This window comes from Equus asinus, chromosome 2 (assembly GCF_041296235.1).
Source record: "Equus asinus isolate D_3611 breed Donkey chromosome 2, EquAss-T2T_v2, whole genome shotgun sequence".
NCBI classification, from domain to species: Eukaryota; Metazoa; Chordata; class Mammalia; order Perissodactyla; family Equidae; genus Equus; species Equus asinus.
This window is the reverse complement of record NC_091791.1, coordinates 136,967,621-136,983,747: the sequence shown is the minus strand read 5'-3', so window position 1 is coordinate 136,983,747 and position 16,127 is coordinate 136,967,621. Positions and strand designations below refer to the sequence as shown.

General features: G+C 46.0%; 2 protein-coding genes and 1 long non-coding RNA gene across 11 annotated transcripts in view; 2 read left to right on the top strand and 1 right to left on the bottom strand.

Moving 5' to 3' along the window:
* VPS13C (vacuolar protein sorting 13 homolog C) overlaps positions 1 to 1,027 on the bottom strand; it is a 171,405-nt gene extending 170,378 nt beyond the window's left edge. For 3 of the 5 annotated variants that reach the window (XM_070500542.1, XM_070500550.1, XM_070500557.1), the window contains exon 1: positions 796 to 1,027. In XM_070500542.1, coding sequence (XP_070356643.1) covers positions 796 to 895 — 100 coding nt within the window. In that variant the 5' untranslated portion in view covers positions 896 to 1,027. The remainder of the gene's footprint in view (positions 1 to 795) is intronic. The other 2 variants (XM_014850978.3, XM_014850986.3) reach the window with 1 other exon arrangement.
* Positions 150 to 6,099, top strand: LOC139042359 (uncharacterized). Its single transcript, XR_011499024.1, has 3 exons — positions 150 to 325; positions 4,373 to 4,527; positions 5,986 to 6,099. It is a non-coding gene; the product is annotated as an uncharacterized lncRNA (long non-coding RNA).
* Positions 6,100 to 6,840: 741 nt separating this feature from the next.
* Positions 6,841 to 12,011, top strand: LOC106837540 (C2 calcium-dependent domain-containing protein 4A). Of its 5 annotated transcripts, none has more exons than XM_070500525.1 (3): positions 6,843 to 8,603; positions 8,740 to 8,973; positions 9,103 to 12,011. In XM_070500525.1, exon 3 carries the CDS (start codon positions 9,149 to 9,151, stop codon positions 10,250 to 10,252), a length of 1,104 nt encoding a protein of 367 aa, XP_070356626.1. In that variant the 5' UTR covers positions 6,843 to 8,603; positions 8,740 to 8,973; positions 9,103 to 9,148; the 3' UTR covers positions 10,253 to 12,011. The 5 variants fall into 5 exon arrangements, with proteins under 5 accessions (XP_070356606.1, XP_070356634.1, XP_070356626.1 ...); XM_070500524.1 differs by having other exon boundaries at positions 8,734 to 8,973; XM_070500505.1 differs by lacking the exon at positions 8,740 to 8,973 and having other exon boundaries at positions 6,841 to 8,603.
* The last annotated feature ends 4,116 nt before the right edge of the window (positions 12,012 to 16,127 follow it).

Sequence of the window (16,127 nt, the reverse complement as noted above, 5' to 3'; positions counted from 1 at the left end):
TACTACTTACTGTCTACTTCTTTACACTTAACCTCTAGGATAGAAACGTTGGGGTAAACTCGCGGGCACGCCCCTAACTGATGATGCCAGTCGTGGCCTCAATTTCTTTTTACCGCTCCAACAAAAAAACTGAAAGTCCTCTTCTTATTGAAGGAGAAGTAAACATTAAGGGAAGAAACCACTTTCTCAGAAGTTGAAAGTACTAAGAGGAAGATGCCCTACTGACATGCCTTTCGTGACGCTCTTCCCCTGCTGATCCCTTCCCAACCCTGCCATCCCAAAGAGGAGGAAGCCAGTTCCTGCTGGCTAGAAAATGCCGGAGAAGGTAACTGCGAAACGCGATCTCCTTGTTCTTTTTCCTTGGTACCACTTTATTTGGGCGCGTGTGACTACACAGCCATCCGCATTCCACGCGGGGCGGGAGCAGAAAGGGTTTCTTCACGCTGTGGAGCCAAAGGGGGCAGGCGGAGGGCAGCTAGAGGATCCCCAAGGTGGGCAGAGCGGGACAGGGCAGAGGCTTCGGCCTCAGGGACGCGAAAGGTGGGAAGTCGGACAGCGCGAGCGCGACTCTGCCGCATCTCCCCACCCGGGCCCCCGCGGCGGCGCAGGCGGGCACAGGCCTCCCGGGGCCCCGCACCTGCCGCCCGGGGACGGGGCCCCGCCGAGCGCCCTCCCCGGAGGCGGAGTCTCGGGCGGCGCAGGGAGCAAGGCCCCGGCTGGAGCCCCGGCGGGAGGAGCCTGCGGCGTGGACCCCTCAGCAGCGCCCGCAGCCCCCGGCCGCGCCTCCTCGCTTACCGCCCCAGATCCCCAGCTTCAGCTGCGATTTGTTCAGGTTCTCCACATAGTCGCCCAGGAAGCGGTTCAGCAGGTCCGCGACCACCGACTCCAGCACCATGGTGGGGCTGAGGCGGCGGCCGAGGGTGGAGCCGGAACCGCCGGGCGCAGCTGAGGGCGGAGACCTGCGCCCCGCATGACAGCCCCTCGGGCGCCGACCCGCCCCCGCGCCGCGCCGCGCGTGACCCGGCCGTGCGCAGGCGCGCCGCCGCCGCCGCCGCCACCGCCAGGGGCCGGGAGGACCGGGCCCCGGACGTCTAGGATGCTGCAGCCGCAGTCATCTGCGGGCGGGCAGACGAGCGGCGGGGAAGCCGGGTTTGGGCCTACGTGGGCAGTGGGTCCGAGGAGAAGGGAAGAAAAGGAGAGGGCAGGAGTTAGCACGGAGACATCTGTGTGGCCGCTAGGCTTCCTCGCCCCGTGTTGACCTCGGTGTGCAGAGCTCAACCGTCCCAGGTGAAAGCAGCTCCCGCGTCTGGCCCCAAGCGACCCGCCGGGCGCCCGGCGCTGCCCAGGCCTCGAGACCGCCTCGAGCCCACCCCGAGCCCACCCCGAGCGCTTCCTAAGCAGCCAGCCCTTCGCCTGTGGGTGAGGCGGGGAAAAGGAGACACTGCCCCCTTGTCCTGCTACAGATCAACTCGGCCTGGGGCAAGGTCTCCGCTTCGTCTTGCTTCGTGAAAACACACTTTAATGATCTAAGAGTGGGAGGAGAGAGAACAGAACTGCAACTTAAGATGGCAGATAAGATGGGAACTGAATTTGCGTTTTCCTCTCAACTCATTCTTTCTCGCCCTTCTGGGCTTGATTCGTTCTTAATTCCAAAGCTACTTTTTAGTTTTCTATCCTGTTAGGGAAATAAACGTAGTACTTTTTTTCCTTTAAGTATGGATTAGCTGTTATCTTTTTATCACTTTCTTCCATGCCATCATTGAACTGTTTCTGGTGTGGCGAGACGTTGCAAACAGGACTTTTCTAAAACAAAGACTTTGTACCTTAGTAGAATTTAACCACCCATTGCCAAACCAATTTGCTTTAGAGAACTGGACTTTTTTTCCAAAATACATTTCAAGAAGCTGTTGAGATGCAGAAACAAATAAACCTGAGAAATGCTAAGCTTATTTGTAATCACAAGCATTTATTAAATGCTTTGTTACTGGGAACGTCTGGAAAACTATGTGTAAGTTGCTCTTAAACAACTGCTATAGACTGAATTTGCTGCCCCCTCCCCAGGCCCCCAGCCCCAGTTCATATGTTGAAATCATTAACTACCAATGTGATGGTATTAGGAGGTGGGGCCTTTGGGAGGTAATTAGGTCTTGAGGACAGAGCCTTCATGAGTGGGGATTAGTGCTCTTAAAAAAGAGATGCCAGAAATCTCCCTTGCCCCTTCTCATACGAGGACATAGCAAAGGCAACACCCATCTATGAACCAGGAAGTGGGCTCTCACCACACGCTGAATCTGCTTGATCTCGGATTTCCCAGCTTCCAGAACTGTGAGAAATAAATTTGTGTTGTTTTTAAACCACCTAGTCTACGATATTTTGTTATAGCAGCCTGAACGGACTAAGACAACAGCTTAGCCTTGCAGAAGATCAAAAAGAAAAATCACTTCTTAAATTCAAAGTCCATTGGAGAAGGAAAAAATAGTCAAAACATCTTCAATTGGTGTTATGTAAAATGGATGTAAAACAAAGACAGAAGCAATGCTAACGAGTACTATCAATATCCGCCTCCATTCTCCACTCCTGCACACAGAAAATAAATCTTTAACTGCTTTTCCTGGTTCAGTCACTCTGACAAAATACCTACAAGGCATTAAGACTTCTTTCTTTCGCTATCCGCAACCAATTAACAGCCAACCCTGTCTGTTCTACTTTTGCTGTAGTCTCTAAGTTCTTAGGTCTCACCTAGACCATTGCAGTTCTGCCAGCTGGTCTCCTGGCCGCTCATTTTTCCCTTCTCCATCCATCTGCACACTGCCACCAGAGCCAGTTTCCCAAAGCACAGGTGAACTCCAGTTACTGTTAACAAAAATTCAACTGATTAAAGATCAAATTGTCCTTATTAAATGATTCATGAATTGGGCAGCATCCCATCTAGCAAATAGAAAGGAGCTCCCTCAAGCTGCAGAAAAGGAAAAAAATTTTAAGGCAGAGAAGAAGCAGGAAAAAAAGGAAATTATTAGCCAAGAATGCTTTGTTTCAGGCAAGGTCACCCACCCAAGGAAAATGGAAGGGGTCTGTCAGTGCACTACCTCCTTATGCTGACCAGGAAATTCCAGGTTGACTGGTTAAAGGTCACATTCCTGGGAAGGTTGCGACAGCAGTTAGGTTAGGTATTAAGTTTTGGTGGAGCTTAGCACAAGTGACTCCATTTTGGGCCTACTGTCTCCTTTTTAACTTAGTCACCTGCTCAGAAACATCCAGTAACTTTCCAGTGTTCACAAAGCCCTCCTTGGTCCGCCCCAAGGTTTTCCTAGAGCACCCCCCCTCCTCCAACGGTCCCTCTCCCTTTGTATACTCACACCAACTACGCACTGAGGAGGATGCCAAAAATGGCATGTTCTGTTTGGGATAAGGCATGCACCATAAAAAAGTTAAGAGACAATTCAAGGCTGAATGAATAACAGTGCGAGACCATATGAAAGATGCTATAGGCAGAAGATTGTGTTCAAGCAAACTGAACAGAAGGTGTAAATTGGTGGGACAAGTGGACAATACTAACCCTGTGTAATAATGATTCCTTGCACTTTCACAGTGCTTTACACTTTAGAAAGAAAGTGTAAAAGAAAGAAAGCACATATGTATGCTTTTACATGCATTATCCTATTTTATTAATAGCTCTTGTGTTATTCCTCTTGAGCTATCATGCCATTATTATGCCAAGATGTTCATTTTCATATCATCCTCACAAAAGATCTGTGAGATAAGTAATGCACGTAATAGTGTTTCCATTTTAAGAGAAAATTAAGGTCAGGAATAGGAAGTGATTTCCCCAAAATTACACAGAAGGTATTAATTTCCTTCAGCTTCCTGAGCACTGCCATCTTTTCTCTTTCAGTAATGAGAAATGAAGGAGAAAGCTAGAGAATAGCATGACAACATGGACTGTCAGGAAAGTTAGGAGGGTTAACTGGGAGAAAGCTCTGGAGTGGATTGCAGAATGCTAGAGCCAGAGGCAAACACAGATCACCTGGTTAATCCAACCCCCCCCCCTCATCTGACAGACGGAGACACTGAGTATGAAAGAGAATGAAGTGACTTGCCAAGGTCCCACAACAAGTTAGTGACTGTCGGATAAAACCTGAGAGTACTGACTCCCCGGTCTGAGTTCCTTCTGTTACTCCATACTCTAGTTGTGTTGAATGAGATGCACAAGGCAGAACACCAGTATTTTCTTGGGCTATAAACTCTCTTCTTTCTTTTCTTGACACTCAACCTCCTATATATTATATGTCTGCTTTACATTGCTCAGTTTCCTTCTACTCCAAGAGCACCTCTGACCTCAATGGTGTGTGATATATTTATGCTTACTTCACAGAATTATTTTCCAGCTCCATCACTGAATGTTCCCGTGGCTATAGCTGTGAGCTCAGAACGGCTGCATCTTCCTCTAGGTAGATTTGTGTGTTCCAGGCACAGGGCCTCATCCTGTTACACCATCCTCCCAAGTACTGCATGGCTCATGCTCCTGAGGCAAGTAAAACATAAGGCTTAATGTGGTCACAGGGGACCAGCCACGCAAGGGAAGGTCTCTGCTGTTTCCAAGACATTTTATACAGGAATTGTCTAATCTCTGCTTCTAAAGTATTATTGAAGAAGGTGAATTGTTAATGAAAACAAAGAAAACCTGCTTTGCTTTGCCAAGAAGAAAACGTTTTTAAAGGAGTTCATGTGTGACTCAGCTAATCCCTAGCCAAGAAAACCTGTATAATACTACTAACAGCTAACTGTTAGCCAGCACTTACTATGTGCCAGGCATTTCATGCATTTTTAACCCTCACACAATCTTGTGGAATAGGTGTTATTACCCCCATTTTACAACTTGGCTCAGAGAGGTTAATTCACTTGCCCACAGTACCACAGCTAAAAACTTGCACAGCAGATTTGGAGCTAGGACAGGTTCCCTCCAAAGTCTCTGTTTCTTCACTCCTAAATCATTTCTCATGCCCTGGTGCTCTTTCCCTTTCTCCCACCACAACATGGCTTTGCTTAACAACTGCTCAGATTGTGAGCCTCACCATTTTAACTGAGGCCTCTCTGGGCTCTCACTTGCAGAGCCAACATCGTCTTGTCTCCTGAGAAAAGCCGAGTCAAAACACATGCACTTGAACCTTGAGTATATAATTTGGTAATCATTCTCCCATAGATTTAGCACTGGCCCAAGAATTTTGGCCACGAGTGGAGAGGATATAAAAAGACAAAGAAATAGCTGGTCAAGGGCATGGTAAACCCAGGGACCCACCAACTGTGCCCCCTAGACTAAATATATAAACTGTAGTCAATAGTCACTTCTCACTCCTGTTACGAGACCAGGCTCCTTTTGCCCACCACGTTTATGCCAATCACTGAGACAACAAACAGAGAAAGGGTTTAATTCACAAGGCAGCCAAGCGAGGAGATGGGAGAACAAATCTCAAATCTACCTCTCCGGAAAATGGGAGTTAGGAATATTTATAGGATAAAGGAATGGGGTGGTCTGAAGTGTGGGGATAGATGATTGGAGGTAAGAAAAGTGAGGAATTGATGATCTTACACAAGCGTAGTCAAGTTTCATGGCTCTTCACAGGACTCATGTTCACATAATGGCGGCATTACCATGATCTGAGGGTAGAGTTTTGGGCTTCTTAACATCAAAGGGTCACTTATTGGTCATCTGAGAAGGCCCAGTTGATGAGTTGGTGGTCTTAACCAGCCTGAACTGGACAAGAAGTCGACTCTCAGTTCCTGAAAAAACTCAAGCCCTCATTACCATGGTGACCCATGCATCAGAGATGTTATCCGTAGGTGGGTTTCAGTAATGCATTATCTAACCGCTTTTGCAAATAGACAACTAACTGAGTATAGTTAAAGCAGGTTGGTCCCCTGTTTCACTTCTGCCTCAGCCAGATGGAATTCAAATATTTCATCAGCATTTCATTTCTCTTCTGACAGATGCACATAACTGATGGGATCTTGTACAGCCTGGAACCAACTGCCTAGCCTGGTCGATGGAACCCAAGAAGCGTTCTGTAAATATTGCTTTCAATGAATAAATGAACTAATGAACATTTGCTCTCTTCTGTAATAACAATAAATATAATATCTGACATTGTATATGTCAGGCTCTATGCAAAACTCTTCATATGCATTATCTTATTATGTGCTATCCTATAGGTAGGTACTGTTATTATCAGAAGGAGCGAGGGAGCTCTCCTGGGTCTCTTTTATGAGGTCACCAATCCCATTACTTCCCAAAGGCCCCACCTCCTAATTTTATGTTTGATACTGTGGCTTAGAAAGGTTAAGTAACTTGCTCAAGGTCACATAGTGAGCAGCCATTCTGGAATCAAAACCAGATCTGATTTCAGACCCAATTTTCTTAACCATTACACTCTACAATTTCCCTTCTATCTTAATTAATAATAATAATAATCACTGCTTCAGTGTATTTAGCAATTATCATGATCCAGGCACAGTCCTAAATATTTTACATTTTTAGAGTTATTTAATCCCCCAAGCAATTTCTTTATGCCTGTTAGTATGTATTATTTCCTCCATTTCCCTGTGTGAACTTGGTAAGTTACTAGGAATAATCATAATTTGAAGGGTTTATGTGATAATTCTAGAAACTATATGTAAATCATCAAGCACAGTGCCTATGTAGGTATATCCTGGAAATGAAATGCATACACCCCATCCTAAAATCACCTTTGCATGAATTCAGTTTAATTTATTGAACATTATTTGGAGAAACAATTAATTTACAAGGCAGTATCTTAGGCAGAAACAGCATACACCCAAACGCTGAACAAAATGCCTGTTTTGTTTTGGGGGCCAAAAAATGCTCAAAGACAGGCTGTCTTTGCCAAGAGTTTAACACAGGTTCACTGTGGGATTAATAATAGTTTCACAAGCCAATAGGATACAGGATAATGTCTTTTAATAAGCCAATAAAGAAACAGCATAACATCCTCCAAACCAGTGCTAGATTAATCACATTATTGTTCCAGGCAAGGGATGATAAAAAGAATAAAGCCCAAATTTAGTTCAAGGTGTACCTTTTTATATGAGTATGCACTTGGGAGAGGCGGCTCGGCAGCCAGCGCAAAAGTGAAAAGAGCCCTGTTTCTAGGGAGCCACAGCACTGGCATTGACCAGCAGGATAGGCTGCTCCTAAAGTTATCACTCCAAGGGCCATCAGATGGCCCTTCTCGTCCTGAGACTGCTGCACCGTTTAACACCACTGCCAACCAAAGGGTTGCTCTGGCCAAAACAGGAGCGAGTGTCTCAAGATCTTCGGATTTAGATCAGCAGAGTCTCCTTGCCCAGACACAACCCTCTCGAATAATTCTCACAAACTCTCAGTATTTATAGTCTAAATGTCCCCTTGCCGTACATAGTTGCTTCTCCACACATTCTCACTTGATAAGCCCCTAGCAGGGCCCCTCAGCAGCTCAGCTACTGAGGTCTTTATCGACAACAACACGTGAGATGACATCCTGACACAATTTACTTCATTCTTATATCAAAACAACAGCTTTTTTTGGTCTTGGTCATAAACAAGTGAATTAAAACAAGTGAAGGCATAAACAAGTGGATTTGAGATCACATTAAACCAGTGCACAACAATGCCTCAGACCCTTTCAACCTGAGCTAGCTGGAGGCAGCTCTATTACAGGGAACGTAGGTCAATTTTCAAAAGGACGGAACAGAGTCTCTCCCAGGCATAGCCTAGGAAGGCAGGTGTGCTCAGGGTGCCTCCAAAGGGTGGTTCCCGCAGCCCAGTTATACGCAGGAGTATATTTTCCCAATCAAAAATCAGCACACGTGGCTTCAGAAGTGGGTTGATTTTTTTTAACTGAGGTATAAGATACATACAATCTTACAGGTAATCTTAAGTGTATGCTAAATGATTGTTTAACATATGGATACACCCCTGTAACCCCACCCAGATCAAGATACGGAATATTTCCAGCACCCCATAAGGTTCCCCATACCCAGAGTGGTTTATAATCAACAACGAAAAAACATTTAAAATTGGAACTGAAAACCAGAAAGCAGGTAAGGAACCTCAAACGCTGGGCAACCGAAAGCCTGGATCTGGGGGAGGGTATAGGTAAGAATAAGACAAACCGGACTTTTATCTTCCTTTAATGGTGGGTACAGAGTGTTTCTGTGCATTCCAGTTCATTATCTCGGTGGATCCCCACAATGCCTGCGATATAGTCAAGACAACCATCTTTTACACCGTGAGAAAACAGAAACTGGTTTAGGCTAACATCCCCACTCAAAGCAGGAAAGAGAGAGAAGGGGATCTCTTGAATGTGCGCAGCAGATCCAGCCACGTGGCAGAAGGAAAGGCCTGGCGTCAGGTTACCAAGCAGCGCAGCTCACGCCCGCCCACTGGCCGGCATCCCAGGCTCCAGGTATAAAGGCTCCTGCTGGTTGTCCTTGAACACTGGTACTGAACCCCGCCGCGCGCCCTTTGAACTTCCCAGAGGCTGCGCTCCTCTCCAGGCCGGTACCCCACGTTGAATGGTGCAGAGACCCATCTGGCCGCCGGACCCCAGGTACCTTAGGAGGGACCCATAGCTTTGCTTAACTCCCCCTGGGGCTCTCTGAGGCGCTTTGCGCCTAAAGGGGAGAGCAAGCCCTGTGTCCTGGAAGGGGATAACAATTATTATTTTAATTCTCGCTGAGGACTAGCGTGCAAGAACCAAGGATTCAGGCAGGAAACGATTGCCCAAGCAAAGCGCCTCGTGGCATGGAGGATTGTGCGACCAAAGTTAGCGACCAACATTTTGAATCACCGCCTTAGACCAGGGAAGGGGGATCGAAGGTAAAGCAATAAGCCCCGAGGTATACGTAACTACGGAACAGAGACAGGACGAGAGAAGAACAATTGTTTTTCAATCACTGAAACATAATTTGCAATAGCAGGTGAGGGGCAGTCTGCCTTGGACCCGGGGGAGGCAGGAGGAGGCACCCCAAAAATAGAAAAAAAGAGTTAGGAATTGCTGCGCCCTGCAGGGCTTGCTCTGACAATCGGTGTGCGCTCGTGCGTTACAGGCTGACCAGCTCCAGCAGAGGGTCGCCCGGATCCGGCACTTGCCGCATGATGTGGTGCCTGGAGCGGCTCTGTTGGGGTCCCGAGCGCCTCCTGCGGGGCGGGCATGGGTTTCTCCAGGGTCGGCCCCGCCGAGGCAGGACTGTCACACCCGCCGCGTGCGCAAACGTGCTCACTCCGGACCGCATCCCCGAGTTCTGCATCCCCCCGCGACTCGCGCCCTGCCCGGCCCTGGCTGCACTCCGGGACTCCTGGGGTCAAGAAGAAGGGACAGACGACAGCGCCGGGCGCACGGACTGGGACCCGCGCTCGCAGGCCGCGCTCTCGCTGCCGCACCTACCCCGCACGCGCACCGCTTACGGCTTCTGCGCGCTGCTCGAGAGCCCGCACACCCGCCGCAAGGAGTCGCTCTTCCTCGGGACGCCCCGCGCCGCCGCGCTCCGCCCCCGTGCCCGCACCCTCGGCGGCGGCGACACCCACCTCGTCCCCCGGGCCGGAGGCCCCGCTACCACCCCCGCGGCCCCCGGCGGCCCCCGCCCGCCTCGGGACGCGCTCGCCCCGCGGCCCCGCGGCCGCTGTCTCCTGCGCGCCCCCGAAGGGCTGCTGAGACGCGCGCTGCGGGCCCGGAGGAGGAGCGGCCTGGCCCGCGCCCGCTCCGTGTCCAGCGGGGACGGCGACGAGGACGAGGAGCGCGCCGCCGGCTCGACGCCCCCCGCCCGGGCCGCGTCCGCCGCGCCGCCGCCCCCCATGCCGCGGCCCGAGCGCCTGGAGGCCGAGGGCACCGTGGCTCTGGGCCGCGCCGGCGGCGCCCTGCGCCTGGCCGCCCAGTACAGCCCGGCCAGCGGGCGCCTCCGCGTCCGGCTGCTCCGCGCCGAGGGCCTGGCCGCGGGGGCCGCCGAGCCCCGCGCCGTCGGCTGCCGCGTCAGCTTCGTCCTGCAGCCGCCCGGCCCGACCCGGCCGCAGCGCGGCGCCGTGGTGCGGCGGAGCCGCCAGGCCGCCTTAGAGCAGGACTTGTGCCTGGACGGGCTCTCGGAGGACGAGGTGCGCCGCCTGGCCGTGCGCGTCAAGGCCGAGCGCAAGGGCCGCGGCCTGGAGCGGGGCCGCCGGCTGGGCCAGGGCGAGCTGCTGCTGGGCCCCCTGTTGCTCCTCTGAGGGCGCGGGCGGCCCGGGCCTGCCCTTGGGCGCTGTCTGCCCGCCGGCTCGCTGACACGGGGACACGGACAGCCACCTTGTACAAAATAAACGTGTATTTACCCTTTTAGTCAGACTTTTCAGTCCAGTATTGGCAGAGCTGATACTGAATCATCACAGTAAAGGATGTAATATTTTCTGTAGATACCTTTCAAAAGTCTTTTCAGCAAATGGTATGGGGTTCTGTAGTAGTGTTTCCCAAGGTAGACAGCCAACTGCATTTCATTTGTTCCCCACAGTCCTATTGGGAGATGAGTCACATGACGGTTAAAACTAGAGAGTGTCTTGGCCATCTATTTGCTCCAACTTCCTCATTTTGAAGTTTGCTCATTGCACCACATCCATTAAGACCATCTTCGAAAATTTATTACTTATGGAGCGTTGGGTAAGACCCCAGACAAGAAAATGAGGCCAAGAGAGTCACCATTGACTTGTCCAAGGTCAACTGTGAATATTAGGAGGAATCCAATCTGATATTCTTGGCTACATTTTGCTGGAGAAGCATTGGAGAAATGGAAAAACATTTTAATGTTCTAAGGTTAAATAATAATTATAATAGTTTCATAAGTATTAACTTGTAATTCTTAAAACTACCCTTAAAAAGTGGGCATGGCGATTTCATTTTGCAGATGAGGATCTTGAGGCACAGAATAAAGAGCAGAGTCAGGATTTGAACCTAGGCAATCAGATTTTACTCGTTACTCTATGGAAGTAAGACAGTGTCTGAAGGGCTCATCTCACTACTGTTGTGAGACTGCAACTTATGTTCCAAATTGTTAACTCTGAGGTTGGGGTCTCCTCACAGTCCTTACCCTCTAGTGGAAAAGCTAATTGGTTGAAATGAGTAATTTATTATCTCATGCTAATGACTTCAGGCATTGAGATGAGCTGAGCCTAAGACTGTCTGAGGAGGAAGCTAACTGGCCTCAGAGTCGTAGAAAAAGGGGTGTCAGCCTTACTGGCACAAGGTGAGCTAGTGTGCCAGGGCAGGGAGTCACGAGCATACCTGTAACATTGTTCTACCTCTGGCTTCTGACAATAATAATAGGTTTACTATGCTTTAAAGAGTAATTTCCTTCATCCCTCACGTTCACTGCCTACCAGGCATGTTTCTTCCTTTCTTATGCATACAGGAGGAAAACATGTCCTAAGTGAGGGTTGAAAATATTTAGCTATGTGGTATAGTGTTAAATATGACTACATTATCAGTCTGGATTCAGCAATGGTTTCTGCTTTCACTAAACTGTTGACAGTTTTATCCATTGGTGCTCACGAAAAATGCTATTTAGGAAAGAGTTTCAGTTTTAGTCACAGCTCAGGCAAAAACTGAAAACGGGTTATTGTAGTGAGTATTTACAATGGCAGTCACTGAACAAATGTGAAGAATAACTGTGAATTCATTGTTTTTTGTCAAAATCCACCACATCTGGAAGCTGGAATGGTTGACCAAATGAATGATGATATAAAAGCAGTTCAGATTTGTAACATGCTCTTCTGTCTACTCTAAGGCACCATTTCCCTGGCCTGTAAGCCAACAATTATTTCTTTTAATGTATAACCTTCTTAATGACTTTAGAATTTTGGTAAAGTAACTAATACTGAGTTCACATATGTAGTACTTTAAAAGGAAAATAAACGGAGAGTGAAAACAGCTCGTATATAACATCATGTGGAATTTTCTTTTTCTTCCTTTTTTAAAAATAAAAACAGATTGCTTTGATGATTTAAATAGCAAAATCTTATTCCAGAAAACATTGCAATCATTATTGTCACTAGATTATATACAAATAATAGGTTGGGGGCAGAAGTGTCATTTTGTTAAGAAGGTAAATCAACATATTTCAGGGACCTAAATTTTCCATGAAATAATGGTGGGTATTTTCAAGCAGAATATCCACTAATATCGTTATGGTTGATCAAACCGAAGAGCCTAATCAACAAGATTTTTGAATGACTGAAAAATAATCATAAATCATAAAACCATGGAATTTTAGAGTTTAAATAACTTTAATAATCATTTTGTGCAAATTCGTGTATCATATGAGAGGAACAGAAGGCAAATTGTAGATTGCCCCAAATCATATAATTAGTAAAGGCGCTGAGACTAGAATCAATTCTATTCTCATTTTGCTCTTCAACCTAATGAGTCGTTGGACTCCTACTTCCAAGAAAAGAGAAACATTTGTACATAAAGTATAAAGTATTTTACATCACTGAATTAATTTGAACTTTTTACATTTAAGACATGTTTGCAACAAGTTTTTTTATAACCGGCATTTCTGGAGGCAAATTTAAATTTGGTTTGCACATTGCTGCCCCCTAGTGGATCGCTAGTGTGTTTTGTCAGTGGATCTACTTACTGTTAGACCAACTAAAGACAGACCAATCTAATGTCAGAACCCAGTGACCTTGAAGACGTGTGCTAGTGAAGATTCGCATTGCACAGTAACTAAATACAGCTATCTGAGTGTAGAAGGTGCCAAAAAACATTTTAGATTAAAAAAGAAAAGAAAATTTTTTCCCAGTAATAATGAAGCTGGGGATATGTGGCAAATGGCATGCTGATTGCAGAAAATTGCTTTAAGAGTTCTTATGTTTCCCATCGGGCTTTGGGTATGCACATCTTTTCCCCCAAATGATATGGCACAATCTTGCCTCTTTGTGGTTTAAATATACGAACATATTCAAAGAAAAACCCTATACAACAGATCAGCAATATGCCAGTTTAAAAAGCGTTAAGTACGGATTTAAGAATTAAACCAACAGCTTTGTCACTTGGTTTTACAAAGATAATGCATTCTATTCCTAAAATACTAGCTTTAATATGGCTCAAACATGCCCAGAAGATTATTTCTTTAGAATACAATTTTCTTTTACAGACACTTCAACAATTCACAAACGTTTTCCCCATATCCATTCCCAGGACTTAGGTCAGAATACTATTTTTTGTAAAGATGTTTAAGAGACAGAGCAAAAGGTGGGTACCATGCAATCTCTATGATATTAAAACAAGAATATGTGGTATATGGTATAATATATGGTAAAAGTACACAAGCTTTCAGCTATAAGATGAATAAGTCTGAGGATCTAATGTCTAACATGGTGCCTGTAGTTGATAACACTATATTGTATAATTGATATTTGCTAAGCAAATAGAACTTAAATGTTCTCACCAAAAAAGGAAGAAGAAAAATATATGAGGTGATGGATGCGTTAGTTAACTAGATGGGAGGGAAAGCAATAAAAATATATAAGTGGATAAAAAGGTATTCAAAAGGCTCATTTAGAACATCTATCATGGGGCAAACACTGTTCAAGATTCTAGATTTACAGCTGTAAGTAAGACAAAAAAGGTTCTTACTCAATGGAATTAAGCATTCAAAGGTGGGAGAAGAAATAGGCAATAAACAAATAATTTCAGCAGTGTTTCAGAAAATAAAACACAATAATGAGAAAGAGTGTGACTAGGGTGAAAGGGCACCTTAGAGTGGACAGTTTCTTTTTTTTTCGTTTTTTTTTTTTTTGCTGGGAAAGATTCACCCTTAGCTAACATCTGTTGCCAATCTTCCTCTCTTTTTTTTCCCCCTTCCCAATGCCCCAGTACGTAGTTGTATATCCTAGGTGTAAGTCCTTGTAGTTCTTCTATGTGAGATGCTGCCACAGCATGGCTACTGACAGACGAGTCGTGTGGTTCTTGGCCAGGGAACCAAACTCAGGCAGCCACTAAGCCATCAGAGCTGGCTCTAGAGTGGACAGTTTAGAAAGGCCTGTATGAAACCTGACACTGAGCCTCTTTTCTATCTTCATGCACATATTGCTATTGTAGCTCAATCCAGTGTACTGATCTCAGGACTCCTGGCCTCCCATGGTGACCTGACAAGTGCTTTCCTAGGAATTCTGCTTGTACCTTATCACTAGTGGGAAATACTTCCTGTGGGGTTCAGCCATGGTATGTAGAAGTTCTGCCTCCAGGGTTACGAGTTTGACAGATGGAATAGAGCTGAGGCAGCCCATGGTGTCTACAAACCCAGCTTTTACTGTTTTGCATGTTAACATAGCAAAATCCCATTGGCAAAGAATTTTATTATGGCGCTATAATGGCTCTGGCATTAATTTGAGAGGATTACAAACTCTGGTCAGATTAAGCCTCTGGTGTATTAGGAAGCAAATAGCAACATGTTTCAGGGATTTTTTTTTTTTTGCATTTTATCATTTTCACAGCAAATTTTTATCCTTTATGCCCTTTAACGATCTCAATGACTATTTGGTCTAGTTACTCTTACTATACCTGGGGTAGATGCTGTAGATTGGCTTTTTCAACACCTGATCTTACCCCTTATTGCTTTCTCTTCTGTGCTATAGAGGCTAGAGAATAAAAACTTGGCTTCCTAGACCCTGTTTCAGCTATGGGTAGCCACATAACTCAGCTATGGCCAATGAAACATAAGAAGAAGTCAGCTGATGGTGCCATTTCCTCTTCTTCTTCCTGCTGGAACATTCAAGTTGCTTGAGGAATGGTAGTCATCATCAAGGAAAGTAGAAGGATCGCGGTTCCTCAGTGACGCCACTGATCCTCCATGCCAACTCAGGACAGCCTACATCACTTCTTTGTTTCAGCCATTGTCAAGTTTTCAGATATACATGAATACAATCCTAACCCAATACCCATTTTACAGAGAAGGACACTTTGATTCAGAAGAGTTAAATAAATTGCCTAAGATCATGCAGCAAGTAGTCATGGATTTAATTCTGGACCTCTCAGACCTCCATATTCACTGCTCTTTTCACATCTCACTGTCTTTCCTCATGTAAGCTTTTTTTTTTTTTTTTGAGGAAGATTAGCCTCTTTTTGCTGAGGAAGACTGGCCCTGAGCTAACATCCAGGCCCATCTTCCTCTACTTTATACATGGGATGCCTACCACAGCATGGTGTGCCAAGCGGTGCCATGTCTGCACCCAGGATCTGAACTGGCGAACCCCGGGCTGCCGAAGCAGAACGTGTGCACTTAACTGCTGCACCACCGGGCCAGCCCCCATGTAAGCTATTTTTTAAGAATTTTTTTTGAGGTACGATTGACAGACAATAAATTGCACTTACTTAAAGCACTTACTTTCATGGGTTTGGGCATGCATACATACCCATGAAACCATCACCTCAATCACAATAATGAACACATCCATCACTCCCAACAGTTTCTTCACGCTCCTTTGTAATCCCTCTCTCCTGACCCAACTTACTCTCCCTCTGTGGTCCCCAGGGAACTACTCATCTGCTTTCTGTCACTATAGATAAGTTTGCACTTTATAGAATTTTATACAATTGGAAAAACATACATATTCTTTTTTTTTTTTTGGTCTGGCTTCTTTCAATCAGCATTATTATTCTGAGATGTATCCATACTGTTGCCCACGTCAATAGTTTGTTCCCTTATATTGCTGAATGGATGGCTATTGAATGGATAAGCCACAATTCTTTTACCCATTCACCTGTTTGTAACTGTTTTCTATTCCTTGCGCTTGTTACTTGATGTTTTTTTCCCTTTCTTCTCTTTTTCTGCCTTTCCTGGTTTTAACTGAGCATTTTATAGGATTCCATTTTCACTTCTTTCTTAACATATCAATTATACTTCTTTTAAAAATTTCTTTAGTGGTTGCCCTAGTGCTTGCAGTATACATTTACAACTAATCTAAACCCACTTTCAAATAAACCGTACTGTGTCATGAGTAGCGCAGGCATGTTATAAAAGAGTATTCTCAATTCCTCCCTCTCATCTCTTAGAACATTTTTTCATTCATCTAGCTTATCCATGTGCTATCATTATCCAATATATTGTTA